This window comes from Mesocricetus auratus, unplaced genomic scaffold (genome assembly GCF_017639785.1).
Source record: "Mesocricetus auratus isolate SY011 unplaced genomic scaffold, BCM_Maur_2.0 Super-Scaffold_100006, whole genome shotgun sequence".
NCBI lineage: Eukaryota > Metazoa > Chordata > Mammalia > Rodentia > Cricetidae > Mesocricetus > Mesocricetus auratus.
The window spans coordinates 105,203,315-105,222,723 of NW_024429190.1; the positions used below are offsets into that span (position 1 = coordinate 105,203,315).

The 19,409-nt window shown below is 50.5% G+C and overlaps 1 protein-coding gene across 1 annotated transcript in view; it reads right to left on the reverse strand.

Moving 5' to 3' along the window:
• The window catches only part of Sh3bp5 (SH3 domain binding protein 5), a 67,856-nt gene that overhangs the window by 37,455 nt on the left and 10,992 nt on the right, over positions 1-19,409 (reverse strand). Inside the window, exon 3 of the mRNA XM_005085228.4 lies at positions 4,241-4,369. Within this exon, the coding sequence (XP_005085285.1) occupies positions 4,241-4,369 (129 nt within the window). The remainder of the gene's footprint in view (positions 1-4,240; positions 4,370-19,409) is intronic.

Consider the following 19,409-nt stretch of genomic DNA (forward strand, 5'->3'; position numbering starts at 1 on the left):
AGAGGGCAGTGACGGAGAGAATCTGGGGCTGGTGGGCAGAGGAGTGTGGCAGACTTCACGGGGCAGACAGAGGTGTGTGCTTAGCTGAGTTTCACGCAGGTATGTGTTACAGAGCTGCTGGCCGTTGAGTTGGTTAGTGAGTCAACCGGTGCAATACCCCAAGGAAGAGGGAATTGGCCAACGCGCTCGCTCTGGTAAGTGCTGGGACACAATGAGGCTACAGCTCGGCTGCATCTGTGGAATCCGTTTGGTATACACGCCTTACATATCTCCTCCCAGTCAGCAAAGGTCTGTTTCTTATTATAGCCTAGATTATTTGGTACTTTAGTTTTGCTTAGTTTTCACTGTTGTATTTTCTTTTATTTATTTATTTATTTATTTATTTATTTAGGTTTTTTGAGATAGGGTTTCTCTGTATTGCTTTGGAGGCTGTCCTGGAACTCGCCCTGGAGACCAGGGTGGCCTGGAACTTACTCGAGTGCTGGGATTAAAGGTGTGCGCTATCAACGCCCGGTTTCATTGTTGTTGTATTTAAGAAAAAGATTTGTCTTCATTGTTTTTAACTGTGTGTGTGCGTGTGTGCGTGCCTGTATGTGTGTGTGTGTGTGTGTGTGTGTGAGATCAGATCCTCCGGAGCTGGAGTTACAAGGGTTGTGAGCTGTCAGGTGTTGGTGCTGAGAGCCACTGGGGTCCTTAGCAAAAGCAGTAAGTGTGCTTAACTGCTGAGCCAGCTTTCTAGCTATTGTTGTATTTGTTTTTTTAAGTAGCAGATTCACCACAGATATATAATATTTGACAGAAAGGTTATCTAGAATTAATGCATTCTCTAACAAATGCTTCCAGGACACTACATCAATCACCAGGGTAAGTCAACCAGAAGGACACCAACAAACATAAAACGAGGCAGGGACCTAGGAAGGGCGTGCTCTCTCTGCTCTGAAACCCAACACCGCGGAAAGGACCAGTCTGTCCTGCTGAATGAGAGACAAGTCACCCCTGCCACCCCAGGTGACAAGCAAACAAGTGTGACAAAAATAAGGCCATCCGAGATGAGCCACTCGCAGCCAACCGTGCACACACAAGACTGACAAAACCACCACCTAGCAACGCCATAAGCTAAGTAAGCGTTTTAAGCCACTAAAGTCGCAAATGGCTTGGTTGGTAGCAAAAGCTAACTGACAGACCACTCCCATTTTTATGAGAAGGGGGAGGCTCAGACATCAAGAGACCTGGGACTCTAAGCCGTGTGGTCTGGCTTCACAGGCCAAGCTTTGGCAGCTCTCCTCTATCCAAAGCCATGTCTCCTCATTTAGCGACTCCCCGAAAGAAGGTTACATGTGGAACTCGGCCTTATGTGGCCCCATAAACACCCAACCGCGCAGCTCTGGGCTTCTGACCTTGTCATTTTGTGCTGACACTGCCCCCACAAAGGGCTCTCTGCCCTCCTCTGACCATTTAAAAATAGCGAGACTGCCAGCGCTGACAGATGAACACGAAGAGGTAATACATGCAGCAGGATAACAATTCACCCTAAAAAGGGAGGGCGGGCCTGCGGGAAGGCACAGAGAATAAAGGACCCGGCCACCAAGCCTGGATACCTAAAGTTTGATCCCCAGAACCCACACCGTAGAAGGAGGGGATGGATGTCTATCTACAAGTGGCGCTCTGAGCTCCACGTGCGGGCCGTGGCGCCATGCCCCACTCCCATATACACAAAATAAATAAATGTAAAAAATTTTTTTAAAGAAGGGAGCTAGGCACGGTGGCCCACATCTTTAATCCCAACACTCGGGAGGTTAGGAGGCAGGGGAGAGCTCTCTGAAGTCCTTTGGTTCTATATAGTTAAGGCTCTGTTCTCAATAACCGAACACACGAAGGGAACGCCGACATGTGGTACACCAGGGATGAACACTGGGGATGTACGTCAAATGAAATGAGCCAGTCACGAATACTTAACATTCTTCAAGATGCCTCGACACTTAGGAGACATCCAGGGTGGGCAAGCTCTTAGGGAAGGGTTGAGGGGGTCTGTGTGGACAGAGGAATGGGGAGTGACTGTCTAGTCAGAGCCACAGGATGTAAACCGGAGAAGAGAAGGCTCTGGTTGGCCTGGGTTGCCTAACAAAGTAAATGTCAATGCCACTGAATGTTAAAAATGGTTAAATGGAAATTTTCTTGTTCTATATGTTTTACCAACTTAAAAAGAGAAACAAAGCAAAACAAAACAAAACAAAAAAAACCCAGCAAATAAATAAAGGTAGGTCTGTCAGTGATGGCAGGTCCAAGACTACTGCTGGAGCAATCAGACGCCACAGAGCAGAGCAAACAGAGGTACAGGCCACACTGCCCTCACCCTCACGCTCACAGACACTGCAGACACATCACAGCAGCCTGGGAAACAAGCTTGGACCCAGGCCCCAAAGCCCCCAAAGAAATCAAAGCCAGTCCCCTGCCCCCAGCCCAGTTCAGAAAAGATGGCATGGGTCTCGCTCCTCTTGGTACAACTCGGACTTGGTCTCAGGGGCCACAGGATGGCCTGATTTATTGTCGGGAAAATAATTTGACACTGAGAACGAGGCAATGCAGAGTTCTGACGCTTTTGAGGTTACATTTTCTGCTGGTCCTGTGGCTACATGCCTTTCTAAACTCTTTACAGAAAAAGCCAAGTTGTAGGAAAGGTATTTCTCCCTGTGAATACCCTGCGCCTGCGGGATTCAATTATGATGCTGGAGAGGGAAACAGGCATTCCAGAGATGTGAAGCCACCTTTGATGAGGGAAAAGGCAGAGAGAGACAGAGAGAGAGACAAAGACGGGGGGGGGAAGTAGGGGAGGGAGAGAGTAAGTCAGTTCTAAATTTTCCAGAAAAAAAAATTACCCTGAAACCCAAGCTCACCCAGGACTCCAATGCCACACACCCTTCCATTTCAGTCCTAAGCACAATGCCACCAGCATTTCAAGTATGGGATGCAAAAGCCCAGGGTGCATACTTGGAGGAAGTGTTGCTTGGCAGGACTCTCAGCTACAACTCTTGCTGGGAAAGTCAGGGGAGGGGTTGCGAACATCCAAAGGAAGGGAGTGGGTACACGAGGCAGAGGAAGAAAACAGGAACCCCACTTGGCAGCGGCCGAGGTGGACACTCTCCTACCATCAGGAAGGTCACGGGGCCATTTGCCACCCCTGGCTCAGGCTCAGGTGACCCGTCACCCACAGAATGAAATGTTTACGCGCTGCCTGCCAGCCTGCGTCAGCCTTCACATCCTTCCAGTCAGAGACCGAGGCCCCTGGGGGCCGAGGGAAGGGGCGCCCTAACCCCTTCCCCCACTTCCCCCCAGCAAGCAGGAAAGAGGTCAGGGAGGGGCTTTGCAGGCTCAGCTCTAGTCCCAGCTCCCTCAAGCCTCATGCTGGATCTGCCCATTGCAGCCAGCCGGTGGTCGTTGAGCGTCATGCTTAGTGACAACAGAGGAGAGAAGGAAGAAATACAGCCACAATCCACTGCTTCCCAGCAAAGATGAGGTGCCTCCCAACACAGCTCCCTCCTATCCCCCCTGCCCCAAAGGAGATTTGGGGGTAAGGAAAAAAGAAGGAAGGCTCTAAAACCCACTCAGGTGTGGCAGTAGCCAGATGAGGCCCCACCCACCAAGTGTGACTTGAATGAAGCCCAGCCAGACCGCTCTGCTCCCCCAGCCATAAGCAGGGACACGTCTGGAGGGATTTGAGTGATGAAGGGGGGCAGAAATGTTAAGTTAGGGAGTGGGGGGCAGTTGGGCTGGCTGGTGGCTTCCCCAAGCCCGTCATTCACTTGTTTGTTCACTGATGCCATAGGTAAAAGTTCCCTGGATGTAGAGCTCCTCTTCGCTGAACACTCACTCGGGCACATCATCGTCGTCATCGGGAAGTGAGAAGCGCTTCTTCTCAGGGGGTCATTCTGCCCAGGGCCTCTCAGGCAGCCCCCAGGAGAGGAGGGAAGCACGAGCTCTGGACACATTTACAACGCCCACGAGTCCAGCTCTCCAACTCAAGAGCCGTCAGCCAAACCACGAAGCACCCACACCTATCATCAGTGGCGCCAAGCGCTGGATTGGAGCCGACGAGGGCAGGGTATGGGGAAGCTGACCAAAGGCAGCCATCCCTGTACAAAAGCCACAGCCATTTCACGCAGGACGAGTGATTCTCTAGCCTTCGCGGCTGGGGGGTGGGGCGTGGGGCGTGGGCAGAGGAGACATCTGCGGGCCGCCTTACCTGCCTTGCCACCCTGCGCGCCTCCCAGTAGGGCTTCGAGTCCTCCACAGCTTTGCCGATTTTCTTCACCAGCTCGTCTAGTTTCACCGTGGCCTCGACCAGGACAGATCGGAATTTCTGGCGTGCATCCTAGCCAGTGGGGGAAGATGGAAGAAATACCATCAGGCTCAGGAAGGAAACCGTAAACATCTGCTGCACCCGACCAGAAGCACCCGGAAGGGGGTTCACACATCGCAGAGGGCTTGGCACCATCGAAAAACCTGTCGGCCAGTCTAAGAAGGATCCAGAATCCACTGTCCAGCCAATGGCTTCGGGATGCTCATGTGACCGAGAAGGAAACATATTTGCCGCTTACTTTAGCTACAACTTACATGTCACATTTTTCAATCACTCATTCACTTGTCCACTCAGAATAGTGTTACTATGGCACCCAACTCTCAAATCTGCCTGCCCCCGCCACCTCAGTTTAATAGACATTCAACCACCACACCCCTGTGATTTATGTATTTTATTTATGCAATTTTAAAACCTTGTAAACAGCACTTGGGAGGCAGAGGCAGGCGGATCTCTGTGAGTTTGAGGCCAGCCTGGTCTACAGAGCGAATTCCAAGACAGTCAGAACTGTTACATAGAGAAACCACATCTTCAAAAACCAAACAAAAACAAAAAACAAAAAACCCAAAGTGTCTAGTGACTTATGTTAAACGGCCCTGTGTATGTCAAAACCTTCTTGGTCCTCTGGGGAAGAAGCCTCAGTCGCCTTTGGTGACTTCAGTTCATACGAACACACCATTTCCCACACTCCCACAGAGCTGGGACTCTCAAATGTTAGAGTGCAGGCTTAGCGTGGGACCCTGACCTTAGGGCACCTCCAGTCTGATGGGTGTGCCCATTCTAGAACCAGCATCGTGCGGGATGCTGTGGAACTCAGCAGAGACCCTCGCTACTGCAGAGGACTCCTAGAAAGTCTTCAAAGGAGCAGGTAGGATCTACCCAGAAGCCCGAGGGGGAAGAGACAAGGGAACGGGGTGGGGTGCGGGGTGTCCCAAGAACACAATGGCCTTGCTTACTTGGCTGAGAAGGGTAAGGGAAAGGCAATATTTACAGGCATCTAAGGGAGCTAGATGTCTGCAACGTGGGAAGGGCCTTCCTTCCAATTAACCTTAACACACTTGTGTTATGCCTGCGGAATCTGCAGGGCCTCCTGGAGCTGAAGGAGGCTTGGCTCAGTTCTCCTAGTTCATACCCTTCATCATCTCAAGCTATGGGCTTGGAAGGAGGGTCCGGTGGCCTTCCAGAACACGAAGGTGTGGCCACTGCTGCCCTTGGGAGCTCCTGAGCCCAAATCCTACTTCTGACACAGGATTCTACCCAGTTGTGTCGCGGTCATCACAGTTTTTGTGGGGTACACAAAACTCTTCCAAACTGAAACCTTCCCTCTTGGAGGAAAATGGGGAATCCCTAAGACTCAGGAGGCTCAGCATGCCCAGAACGTTATAGCATCCGTAAGCCTGGCCCCCTGAGTTACATAAGCGGCAAGCAAGAACTGGCAATCCGCCTGTGGAGTTGTCTGCAAGCTGTCGGCCAGCTCCAGAGGCTGTGAGTCATCACCCACGCTGGGGCAGGATAGTAGGAACAGGTTTTTTAAGAAAGGATTTCCCTCTGTAGCCCACGCTGACCTTGAACTCAGGACCCTCCTGCCTTAGCCTCCCTGGGAGGCTGGGATCATAGCTTGTGATGGATTTGGGGGGGGGGGGGGACGACCTGATCCTATTTGGGTCTTCTCAAGCTGTCACAGGGTTGAGTCTAAAGGTGCCTTGGGCAGTTCTTCAGGGCTCACCAGCCTGGCTAACTGTACTAAAATGTATTAAATGTACTAAAAATGTGACCATTCAAGAAGGTGGGGGGGGCACGACGGGTTTGATAACCACATTTCCCCAACAGTGAGCTACACACTTGGTGGATATTACGTGATCAGCTCCATCCATCCACAGCAGATATATCCATCCAAGCGATATCCCAGCTAACAGGTTCATCTTTCCCGAGACAAAGTGATCTAGTTCTTTAATTTTGCCAGATAGCGTGGCTACTCGGGTGATGATTCCCTCAAAGTACCGACGCATCGGAGCCCACAAACCAAAGTCTTCCCCACTTGCCCATCCTAATGGCTCAGTCTCTGATGGAGCAACTCTGGCGTGGTCAAGTGACCCAGGCTGGCCAATCAGCAAGGCATCGCCCTAGCCACAGAGATTGTGGGGGAAGAGGTCAAGGAATCAGAACTAATGAGACTTCATTCTGAAGATTTCCTGAAACTCAGCAGAAGAAACTCTCCCACTGGGGTGGGTAAAGGACAAGACGGAAGCTCGGAGAAGGTGACTGTCCACGCTGGAACCAGGAGAAAGCCCGACGGGGGAACATCGGCATCAAGAAGGGGCCGGCAGCCCTGCAGCCTACTACCCTCTTCCCTGAGACAGACCACCACCATCTCCCCCCTAACGGTTCAAGCTCGACAGAACTGGACCTCCATCAACCGCACAGTCAGTTACTGTATTAGTTACATCAAGGAGGGGAGGGAGAGAGAGGCCAACCTGCGTACCATCTGGGGCACAGCACTGTAGCTAAGCGTGGTTGGTTGCTGGAGGGGCAGAGCTGATGGGATCTAACTCAACTAGAGATTGCCTTAAATACTGCCTGAACAGCTGGTTGCGAGACTCGTGCTTCCCGTTCCGTTCCCTAGTTCAAGAAAAGACCTCACTGTAGTTCTCTGTCACCTATGTCACAGTCAAAGGATCCTCTAAGGTGGAGTAGGGCTGTTTCAGGATTGAGGACACAGAAAACTGTTTCCCCTGGAAAACGATCCGAGAAGACCAGGTAATTCCTAAGGACAAATGCCTTGGGTAGATGGGCAGGTCTTCTTCCGTCAAAACACATGAGCCATTGGGCATGCTTGTACACGCCTATAGTTCCCAGAACCCAGGAGAGGCAGGGGGATCTGGAGTTCAAGGCCAGCTTGGCCAAAGCAAACACAACAAAAACAAAGGAAGCCATTTACCATTCCAGACTGGTGATCTGCTGTTTTGAGATGGCTTGCTATGTAGCCCAGGATGTCGTGGAACTCATAATCCTCCTGCCTCCACTTGTAAATGCTAGCATTGTAGGTGTGTGCCACCACACCCAGCAACCCAGTTGATCTAAAAATCTGCACTCCAAGGAGTTCTAAACTGGTTTCCCCTGTGTGGTGTCTTTAGATCTTCGAAGCCTATGTGACTCACATGGAGGGTAATTTATTTAAGCAGAGAGTCGCTGACAGTGGCAATCTCCTTGTTTGAATGTGTCAGTATGTCAAAAACGCAAGCCCACATCAGATAAGAATTCCAGCTAAACTACCCAGAGCCAGCATGCCTCGGGAACAGGGTGTCAGCGTCACTATAGTGGGGACAAGTCCCTGTTTCCTGGCCAATCGACTCAGCCAAGCCTCAACCACCTTGCCTGTAAACTGAGAATAACGAATGGTTTCATGGAGGTGTCCCCAGAGCCAGTGGCATAAAGACAGGAAGTCAGATTTTTAAAAATAACTGTCCTACATATCAGGGGTGACACATACTTCAAAGGCAAAGTCTCCTTGGTGATGCTGTTTAGAAACACACAGCTTTAGTTTGGGGAGAGAGGCCTCAGTGGCACAGGCTGAGCCTGGAAATGACCCTGTGAGACAGGCTCAACAGGAACCACAGCCCCAGCATTCAGATAAGACTGCTGGAGCCAGATGACATGACCTCTCTGAGGCTGCCTGGTCGGTATCTCACGCTACACAGAGAACCTTCCAGCCCAGCGTGCAGTGGTCTCTAGTGGTTTTCCCACCTTAGGCGTGGTCTGCAGAGTCCACCGGGAAGGAAGTCCCTGAGACCTCTCCAGGAGCCTGATGTTGGAACCCGTTTTCATAATCAAACGAGACTCGACTTCCTCCTTCTTAAGAAATTTACTTAGTAGGGGTTGGAGAGACGGCTCAGTGGTTAAGAGCACTATTGGCTGCTCATCCAGAGGACCTGGGTTCAATTCCCAGCACCCACATGACAGCTTACAACTGTCTGTAACTCAAGTTCCAGGACACCTGACATGCCCCAACAGACATACATGCAGACAAAATACCAATGCACGTAGAATAAAAATGAAGCCATTAAAAATTATTTAGTGTGGATGTTTGTATGTGTGTGTGTGTGGCCGTCAGGTGACGCTGGGGGTACGGTTGGTCCTCTCCCATCAGCGTTGGTGTAACAAGTGTCTTTAGTCACGGAACTATCTCACTGGCTGTGTTCCTTTGTCTTCTCACCTTCATCCTCTCATGAGTGTCCCCTGGAGTTTTCCAGAAGCCATGTGGCTTCTGGCATTGCAAGAAACAGGACACAGACAAGAGACAAAAAAACACTTCCACTGTGATGAAACACAATTTGGATTTCCACTCCCTAACCCCGTGAGAGAGAAATAAAAGAAAGAAGAGACAGGCATGGTGTGGCATACACCTGTAAACCCCAGCACTCAGAGGCAGAGGCAAGGCAGTTCTCTGGGGGTTCAAGCCCAGCCTGGTCGGCAAAGCGAATTCCAGGCCAGCTAGGGCTGCACAGTGAGACCCTGCCTCAAGACAACAAGAAGGACAAGATTTGATTTCCAGCATATATGGCAACTGCAGTTGGGGCTTCACAAACTCTTTAGGATACCCAGTGATTATTGGAGATTAAAAGTGACCCAAGCCCCCAAAGCTTCAAATGTGCTGCGTGGTACATCATCACAGCCATTACATACGGGCTGGCTCTGCAAAGATACATCTGGAACCTGGGAGACAGTATGGAACTGAGCAACGGAGTCGCTGCTCCTTCTTGAAATGCTTTTACACCGTCCTAACTTCTACAGAGGGGCACACTGTTGGGTGCCCTCACATCTTTGGGCTCATCTTAAGGGGACTGGTACAGAGTCTGCGAGAGAGAGAGAGAGAGAGAGAGAGAGAGAGAGAGAGAGAGAGAGAGAGAGAGAGAGAGAGAGAGAGAGAGAGAGAGAAAGAGAGAGAGCGCTGATGGACTCTGAAGAGCCATCATCTGAGAGTCACCCACACCGTCACTCTTCTACAGGCGTGTTATTTATTTTATTCTGAATGTCCTGTAGCAGGGACAGAAGCCAGGGCTCAGACATACAGGATAAATGTTCTACAACTGAGCTACGTCCCCAGCCCATGTTGTTATTACTGTCTGCTGGCTTGGGATTTTTATCCTTTTTTTTTTTTTTTTTTTTTTTTGAGACAGGCCTAGGCTGGCCTCAAAGTCAGCAGCTTTCCTGCCTCAGTCTTGAAAGTGATGGAATTATAGTTGTGAGCTACCACACCTGACCTCTAGTCCAAATTAGGGCTATTTTTTTTTAATTTGCTTTTTTAAAAATTTGCAGTGGAGCCAGGCGCTGGTGGCGCAAGTCTTTAATCCCAGCACTCGGGAGGCAGAGGCAGGCGGATCTCTGTGAGTTCGAGGCCAGCCTGGTCTACAGAGTGAGTCCCAGGACAGGCTCCAAAACAATACAGAGAAGCCCTGTCTCGAAAAACAAAAACAAACAAACAAACAAAAAAAACCACACACACAAAAAAAATTGCAGTGGTGGCTCATGCCTTTAATCTCAGCATTTAGGAGGCAGAGGCAGATGAATCTCTGTCAATCCGAGGCCAGCCTGGTCTACAGAGTGGGTTCCAGAACAGCCAAGCCTACACAGAGAAACCCTGTCTTGAAGAGAAAATAATTTTTTTCTTTTTGCCATTTCTTGGATGGTTGCTCATGTATAATAACGAAGCTTCCTTTTAGGGCAAGGTGAAGTAAAAATAAACACCGGTTTAGAAAAACAAGTAGTACAAGGCCCAAGACACGGCCGAAGTGGTACCAACAAGAAGTTACCCAGTGTTGGGGATGAACTAGAATGGTGGTCATGATCCAGGGCGATGCGGAAGCATTGTGACTTCCCGGCTGGTGGTGGGGCACCGGGGCTGTTTAAAGCAAGCTCAGTGCAAACTGTGCTTTCCCCAAGATGTCTGATCCAGTCCCTGAGAGCTTGTGAGAGCTCCTAACACACGCAAGGAAAGCACTCAGAACCACGTGTAAGGGGTAGGGAAGTGCTCACGGCTGGCTGAGAGACCTATCTGCAAGGCTGAGAGGCTGGCGCCGTAACCACAGGTGGCTAAAGGAACAGATTTTTTAATTCTCTTAAGCTCTGGCTTCAACAACTGCACGTGGCTAGGGGCTGCCCCACGGGACAGCACAGTCCTATCCCAGGACTCCGGCTATTATTGCCACCGTCGATCAGATTTTTCCCTCAGTCCACGCCCCACAGCCCTGTGACAAGGGGAGCCTTCAGAACCCCACAGCAGCCGAAGCTGACTGACTATGCCGGGGTAGAGCAGGGCTGGGAGAGACAAGCCCGAAAGGCTGAGCCAAGCATGAGGGCCTGAGAAACAGGGTGAAGAGCCGCAGAGGCTGGAGCCAGCCCCGTGTAGTCCACAACACTCCTGGCCGCCTCACAGGTCCCGCTCCATGTGCTGAAGACAAGGGACAAGGACACCGTGGTTAGAAGGGCCCCCACAGCCACAGAGGAAATGCGCAGGAAGAAGGGGAAAGCACAAAACCCTAAGCCAGGGAAACCTCTGGATCTCTGCGCTATCTATTATCACAGCCCCATCCCCTTGGTCGGTCACACGTTCTTTCTCCGCTTTAAGCCTTGACTTTGGTAGTGGAGACTTGAGGCTCCCCCCGCCCCTCGCCGCCAATCCTGCCGGGTCCCTCCCTGAGGACTGTCCACATACACACACACACAGACACACACACACACCAGGGAGCCCCGATGCCGTGTTTCTGACACAAGCCCCCCCCCTTCCAGAGAGTCCAGAGCACAGAAAACCAGGAGAGACAAGGCAATCAAGACGGCAGCACAGACTAGAGCAAGAGGCGACAGGGGAGCCGTGTCCGTGGCCTCTTGCTTGGGACAGAGTAGCGTGGTCCCTGCGTGTGTCAGTCGGAGGAGGATGAGGCACATGGCAGCTAACTGTGAGAAGACAGCAAGCATAAACCATGATCTCTGGGAAATCCAGGGTCTCCCTGAAAGACCCAACAACTCTTCCCTCCTCCCTTGGGTCCCAGGAACGACCTCCAATGGCCTTTAAGAACTCTGAGGGGACAGTTCGGCAAGCACAGAGGTGTCTGAACATGGGCAGGTACCAGGCTCCAGACAGCTGTGGTGTCTGGGCCAGGTTCTGCTCCGTAACCCAAGCCTTACATGGCCTCACAGGACACATTCTGGTTCTCAACCAAGAGGAAGAAAAGACAGAGGCCAGCACAGCTTCTTCCTGCAGGGTCCCCTATAACTAAAGGGGGGCTGGCTTTAAAGACATTTTAGGCCTTGGCAGAATCCATCCCCTCCATGCAGAAGGGCTCCAGGTGACTCTAATTTGACTAGCTTCTGCACAGGCAGATGAGTTCCTAGCCCATACAGAAAACCACAGCCTCCCTTTGAACATGCAGCCAAGTCAAAACTGGAATGGGAAGAAAGGCTTTAGGATTTGGTGGGTTTTTTTATGTTTTAAATTTATTTTTTATTTCCCGTGCATTGGTGTTTTGCCTGCATGTGTCCGTGTGAGGGTGTCATATCTTGGGAGTTACAAGACAGTTGTTAGTGGCCACGCGGGTGCCGGGAATTGAAAACCCAGGTCTTCTGGAAGAGCAGCCAGCACTCTTAACCATGGAGCCCCCTCTCCAGACCCCAGGGAGAAAGGCTTTAAAAAAAGGTTTTCATTCTAAAATAACTTCAGATCTGGAAGAAGTAAGGGTAAGGTGGAGATGTGAACACTTGGTGTGCATTTTATGAAGACGCAGCTATCGCCTGACACGATAGTGCAGTGACCAAAATGAGAGCCTTCACCCCGACCCATCGCTACTGATCCGATCCGTGACCACGCACACTCATCGGCCATCTCACACACGTCCTGGGGGCACACACCCATAATCCCAGCACTGGAGAGGCTGAGGGGAGAGAAGTGTGGCTTGTAGGCCAGCCCGGATCACACTAAGAAAGAGGAGGAGGGGGAGAAGGAGTGAGAGACAGGAGGGGGGGAACACGGCTTTCCCCGGGGCTCACACGGCTTTCCTGGGAGCTCACACAGCTTTCCCCGGGAGCTCACACGGCTTTCCCTGCAGCTCACACGGCTTTCCCCGGGGCTCACACGGCTTTCCCTGCAGCTCACACGGCTTTCCCTGCAGCTCACACGGCTTTTCCCGGGGGCTCACACGGCTTTCCCTGCAGCTCACACGGCTTTCCCTGCAGCTCACACGGCTTTCCCCGGGGCTCACACGTTTCGCCTAGTTATCTTATCCCACCCTTCTACGGTCCCCTTGATCTCAACTCCTTAGTCTCATCTTTCACAGGCTTGAGCTGGTTTTAACAACATGGGGCAGTGATTCTGCAGAATGCCCCTTAGTTGGGACAGGGCTCCCTTTCAGTTCAGGTCACCAATGCTACAGGACCAAGCCACAAGAACGGGGCTAAAGCCATTAGGAAGGAATGTTTCCACACCCAAGGCCCAAAGCTCCCCAGACGGGAAGAAACGCTTCACTCAGCCTCTGCGAGCACCCAATGCAGGGGTCAGTCAGGCATGCCCCTCAGGAGGGGCTACAATGATGGCCACACTATGGGCTCAGGCCAGGGCAACGCAGTTGGAGACACTTGGCAGGCCCTGGGGGGTTTTTTGTAGGTCAGCCACACACACACATTCTTGAACCCACAGGGTTCTTCAAGTACGAGGATGCAGAGTCGCTAAAGCTGTGCAGCTTCACCAAATTCAACCACAAGCAGATGGTTTCCACGTTTAGGCCAAGAGGTTTAACTGTTTCTACTCTGAGAGACCTGTGCTTAGAAACAAATCTGGGCCATTAAACTTCAGACATGTAGCTATTGCGCACGTTAGCCAGGCAAGTGTTCCAACCGCCAGTCAAGCCGTCCCAAATACAAGGTCCACTTTACAAGAGGCGAGTTTAGAACCAGGGCAGCCTGGGCAGGTTCACAGCCCAGCCTCGGGAAGCTCTGAGATCATCTGGCACTGCCGCATCCACCCACCACAGCGTTTCCAGACAAGCTGCGCTGTGCCCCGTCACTTCTGCTGGCTTTCGGTCTGTCGCCCTCCTCGACAGAGCCATCGGCGTGGAAGGAAAGGGGAGCACTGGACATACGGTGTGCAGAAAGTCTGCCGCCACCACTTTACAGACACACCAGAGACAGCGGTGAAATATTTAACTGACAGTAAGCTCTCCCTAAATACCGTTTGTATGCAGGTGAGTCAACAAGAGAAGGTAAGGGCAGCACTGGCCCTGACTCAACACTACATGCCACGGACCATGCCCGACATTGTATGAACACCCTTTAACCATGAACAGCCCTTGCCAGATAGGTATCGACTTCTGCCTCTGAAAGAGAAGAAAATTAAATTCAGAATAGCTAAGACAAACAACTCTTTTGGAGCTGTAAAGATGCCTAGGGGGTTAAGGGGACCTGAGTTCGTTTCCCAGGATCTGTGTCACAATTCGCAGTCACCTGTAACTCTAATTCTACAGGCTCTGGTATCTTCTCGCTTCTAAGTCACTCATGTGCATACCCTCCCCCTAAACACACAGACTCACACATAATTTAAAATAAAAGAGCAGGTCATGGTGACACACACACTTTGAATCCCAGTGCTTGGGAGGTAGAGGCAGGTGGGTAGGTGGATGGATCTCTGTGAGTTCCAGGCCAGCCAGGATATATATACTAAGATCCTATATTTAAAAAAAAAAAGTAAATCAATCTTTTTGTTGCCATTGTGGTTTTAAGACAGGGTTTCTCTGTGTATCTGTGTAGCTTTGGAGACTGTTCTGGAACTCCCTCTGTAAACCAGGCTGGCCTCGAACTCACAGATCTGCCTGCCTCTGCCTCCCAAGGGCTGGGATTACAGGCGTGCTCCACCACTGCCCGGCAGGTAAATCAATCTTTAGAGGCGGCAAACAGCAGCCTCCACCATGTGACGCTACACAGTTTCTTTCTACTTGTTTCCCTACCGGAACAGACTCTCCTAGATGTTTTTTTTTTTTTTTTAATTCCAAGTTTCACAGTGTTTGCAGTGCAGCTTCTTGATTAAGTTCCAGCTGGGGAAGCAGGTCCAGTTTCCAGCAGAGGGACTCAACACTGGGATTTGATTTCTCTAGGAGACCCAGCAGCCAGCAAAGAAAGGAAAGGTGCAACAAGGCAGTAGTGGCCACAGACCTTCAAGAAGCACCCTCCAACTCAGCAAGCATAACTTCTGTTCCCTCTGCTCTAGGTGGTACTCATATCTTTTTTTTCCCAACAGGCTCTGAAATTAGAGCATAATTAAAAAAACTATATTTGCATATATATGTGTGTGTATATATAGATATAGTGTGTGTGTGTGTGCGCGCGTGTGTGTATGCGTGCACACCTGCACAAATGTCATGGAATGTGCGTGGAGGTCAGAGAGGAACCTGCAGGAGCTGGTTCTCTCCTGCCACGTGGGTCCCAGGGATCCAACTCAAGCTGTCAGGCTTGGCAAGCGCCTTCACCTACCCAGCCATCTCTCGAGGGCTGTTACAGCACAATTTGTACGAAATGGCAAAGCAGCAACAAAACCCCCTATGTCCAATCCAGACCCACAGAACAGCACTGCTAACATCGCTCCCTCTCCCTTCGTGAGGCTGGCCCGCCTCCGGTCACAATGCGTTCTAACCAAAGTCCTTGTTTTTCTGGGTGGTTAAACATTAAAGGGCCTCTCAAAAAAATACATAACACGGTGACATATATGCTGCTTGTGAAGTCTGCTCCCCCCCCAAAGGAGAGGCGCTGTGTCTCTGTGGCCCCCATACGTATGGTAGTTCCTAAACAGGACCAAGGATTCTTCAGCACTGCTCCCGCTAGGGAAGCCCTTGGAGATGGGTCTGTCAGTGCTTGGACCCAGAAAAAAACGTAGAAGCGCCATGCTGAAAATTCAAAGGATTGAACAGGAAAAAAAAAACCAGTCAAGTTTCCATGCGGTCATCTTGGGACCGGCACTCTGGGAGATGCCACATATCCTAAGAAAGTCAGAGGATCTGAGATCATCGTATTGGAAAGGTGCTTGCCAATGCTCCAGTTAAAACCAATAGTTTTGTCGGGTAGTGGTGTGGCACACCTCTAATCCCAGAACTTGGGAGGCCGAGGCAGGCAGATCTCTGTGAATTCGAGGCTAGCCTGATCTATAAAGTGAGTTCCAGGACAGCCAGGGCTGTTTCACAGAGAAACCCTGTCTGGAAAAACAAGCAAACAACAACAACAAAAAACCCACTAGCTTAACTCCCAGCCAAGGGCCAGCAACCTTCCAGGCACCTGAGTAGGCCATTGTGGATGTCTCCAGACCCTCAGACGACCACAGCTCCAACCACCACTACTTGGCTACGACTGTAAGAGAAGTCCTCATGCAAGGACAGGACAGGACAGCTGAGCCTCGTTGCTGCCTCCTCTCCAAATCCTGACGCACAAACCACTGCCTAAATAAAATGGCTGCTGTCACCTCCAAAGGTGGCAGATGCAGCCAGAAAGAGCAACACCGCCACCACCCATTTCATCTCTTCTCTCAAACGAAACAAAAAAAACAAAGTCAAAGCCCAAAGAAGGGACAGACATTCAACCTGTGGCTTCAAATCTATCACAACAACCGGAGTCTCTCCGCCTGCGGGGCCACAGAAGTGGGTTGTACAAAGCCAAGGGAACCCATTCATCACGCTGTGGCTGGATCTGACAATGAGAGCGGTCCCACTTCCACGGCGGCAACAAAACGGCGGATGTTCCTCTCATTGTCTGCCTGCTAGCAGTTAATTTCGGTCAGTGCAAACATGAGCATCTCTTAGATAATCCAGCAAGACGCAGCAAAGGAAAACTCCGGACAGGAACGGAACACATATTTTCCATCTTCCCTTAAGGAAATGAAAGGGGCTGATTCACCAGGCTCTCCAAGAACTGCTTTGCGGATTTCTGTAGCCCTTGGTAAAAATCCGCTGGGGGAGGGGGAGGTGAGGGGCACCGCCCGTTCTCACTGCCAGAAACATCCATGGGAAGAATGAGGAAGTCCAAGGGAAAAAAAAGGGCTGAGTAAGGCAACTGGGCCCGAGGTCAAAGACTGAGGTTAGAGAGATGTTTTAACGCACCCAGCCAAAACACACACACACAGCACTACTTTAAACGTCCCCACAATAAATGCTGAGAAGGGAAAAAAAAGAACATTATGGCTTAGTATTAAAAGGTTACAGTCCCACGGGGACCAGAGCGCTCTGTCACTTTGATCATTTTTAATGACCTTATTTTTTTGTTTTTCGAGACAGGGTTTCTCTGTATTGTTTTGGAGGCTGTCCTGGAACTCGCTCGGTAGACCAGGCTTGGTCTCGAACTCACAGAGATACACCTGCCTCTGCCTCCCGAGTGCTGGGATTAAAGGCGTGCGCCACCACCACCCGCACTTTGATCATTCTTAAACCCGGAGACAATGCTGAATCTGTCAACCGCCACACCTCAGAGACAGGGCTGCGGCCTTGGATGAACCCGGGATACAGCCACCCGGCTGTACACAGTCAGCTAGTACAATGGCAGGCGTGTGTGACCCGAAGAGGGGTCCCAGCTGAGGACCCAAGAACATTTTCATGGGTTTCCACAGCTTCAAAGTGAGATGTTCAATTTTTTTTTTTCTGTCATGGTGTCAGTTTCAGGATTACTTGGTTTTGTTTTTTTTAGCCAAAGCCCAGACTGTATCATTTGCTACTGTGGCTATAAGTGAATGAATTCCTGCAAGGCTTGAACCTTTCATAAGACACTTGATCCTACCTGTGGCTCACAACCCTTTGGTCCATTCAGAAATGACTCAGATAAACTGGGCATGGTGCTGTACACCTGTCACCCAACTTTGGGGAGGCAGAGGCAGGAGGATCTTTTAAGTTCCAGGCCACTCTGTGAGACCTAGCTCAAGAGACCAAGTGGGGATGGGGCAAACAAAACACCTATAATCCTAGCCTGGGCTACAGGAGGGTGTTTCCAAAAACAGAGACGGAGCAGAGGTATTCAAATACTGATACAAGCAGAAGCTGATTTGGACTGTTTAAATATTCTTACTGTTTTCAGTGTTTCCTACTGCTCTCCATCAACCACAGAAACGAGGGCTTCTTGGTTACCGACCATCCTAAAAATGCCTTTGAGCCCTTGTTTCCCCATGAATCACTACAATGAGCATAATGACGCAGTGATTCACCAAGCAACCCTACCATTCTAGTTTGGTTTTGCTTCCTGTTGCTATAACAACACTGCCACCAAAAGCAGTTTAGGAAAGGAGCAGTTTATTCATCTTACAGCTACAGTTCATCATGGAGAGAAACCAAAGCGGGAACTGAAGGAATTGGGTTTACCGGCTTGCTCAGCCCGGTTTCGTATACAGCCCAGGACCACCCGCCCACCGGTGGCACCACAGCCATCAAGCAAACAAAAGTACCACAGGCCAGTCTGATGGGGAAACTTCCTCCGCAGAGATCCCCTCTTCCCGAGTGACAACACTTACAACCCGCCCAACACTGGGGTTCATTTACAACTAAGACAGGAACTATCGATCCCAAGACTTCCCAACAGTGTTTATGGTTCCTAAAATCCCTTCCATGGAAATTAGTTTCCTGTCCATCCGTGGTGATGCATGACTTTAATCCCAGCACTCGGGAGGCCGAGACAGGTGGATCTCTGAGTTCAAGGTCAGCCTGGTCTACAGAGTGAGTTCCAGGACAGCCAGGGCTACCAGAGAAACCCCGTCTCTGGGGAGGGGCCGGGGGAGAGGAGAAATTAGTTTCTTTGGCATAGAAAGCGTCTTTTTTTATAATAGATTTCATTTCTTCCCCCAGCCCCCTGCTTAAGACGATGAAATGCAGTCATTGAAAATAAAGGCACCAGTCTTCCCAGCAGCAGCAATAACCAGTGACACCACCTGAGTGCAGAGTCTTATGTTTTGGAACCATGCTTCCCAAACTATGAGATGTCAGATTCGTCATTAAACTCCACTGTGAACCGGTATTTCTAAGAACATAATAAAACAAACGCAGGAAGAAAAAAAAATGCCACAGCAGTGTCAAACTACTAAAAATGACTCGCCAGCGTCATCTTTGTGACAGGGTCTTATGTAGCCGGGGTTGCGTTGAGCTCCTTATTCTCCTAAGACTTGCGCCGCTGGGACTGCAGGTGTGAGCTCCCGCTTACAGTTCGGAAGACTCGGTGTCAACCTCTGAATCTACTCAGCACTAATTGGCAGTTGTCAACCTCTGAATCTACTCAGCCCGAATTGGCAGTGGTCGGTGCACATCATTTAGCCCACAGTAGGAATACATGCACATTCTTTCATTGCATATACCTTACATACAGTTTTGGGTTTTTCTGGGGTTTTTTGTTTGTTTTTTCAAGACAGGGTTTCTCAGGTTGTCCTGGAACTCGCTCTGGAGACCTGGCTGGCCTCGAACTCACAGAGATCTGCCTGCCTCTGCCTCCCGAGTGCTGGGATGCTGGGATTAAAGGTGTGTGCCACCAGCGCCAGGTTAGTTTTGGTTTGTTTTTTTTTTTTTTTTTTGGTTTTACCAGACAGGGTTTCTCTGTATTGTTTTGGAGGCTGTCGGTCCAGCCTGGCCTCGAACTCATAGAGATCCGCCTGCCTCTGCCTCCTGAGTGCTGGGATTAAAGGTGTGCGCCACAAACACCAGGCTAGTTTTGGTTTTTATGTGTGTCCCGTGAATACACGCTGTTGGGGCAGTTTCCAAAACGTACCCATTTGCCCATGGCCACCCATCATCCCCTTTTAACACTAAAGGGCACCAACAGCTGGGTATAATAGTACACAGCTGTGATCCCAGAGCTTGTGTGACGGAGGCAGGAGGAGCAGGCATTTGAGGACAGCCTGGGTTATATAAGACCCGTTTCCTCTCCCCAGACTTACCGGTAAATGCCAGTCTGAAAATGTTAACGTAGGCCTATGTAGTGGTGTACACATAGGAGGCAGGGTCGTGAGTTCCAGGCCAGCCAGGGCTACACAGGGAGACCATGTCCCAAATTTTAAAGTGTA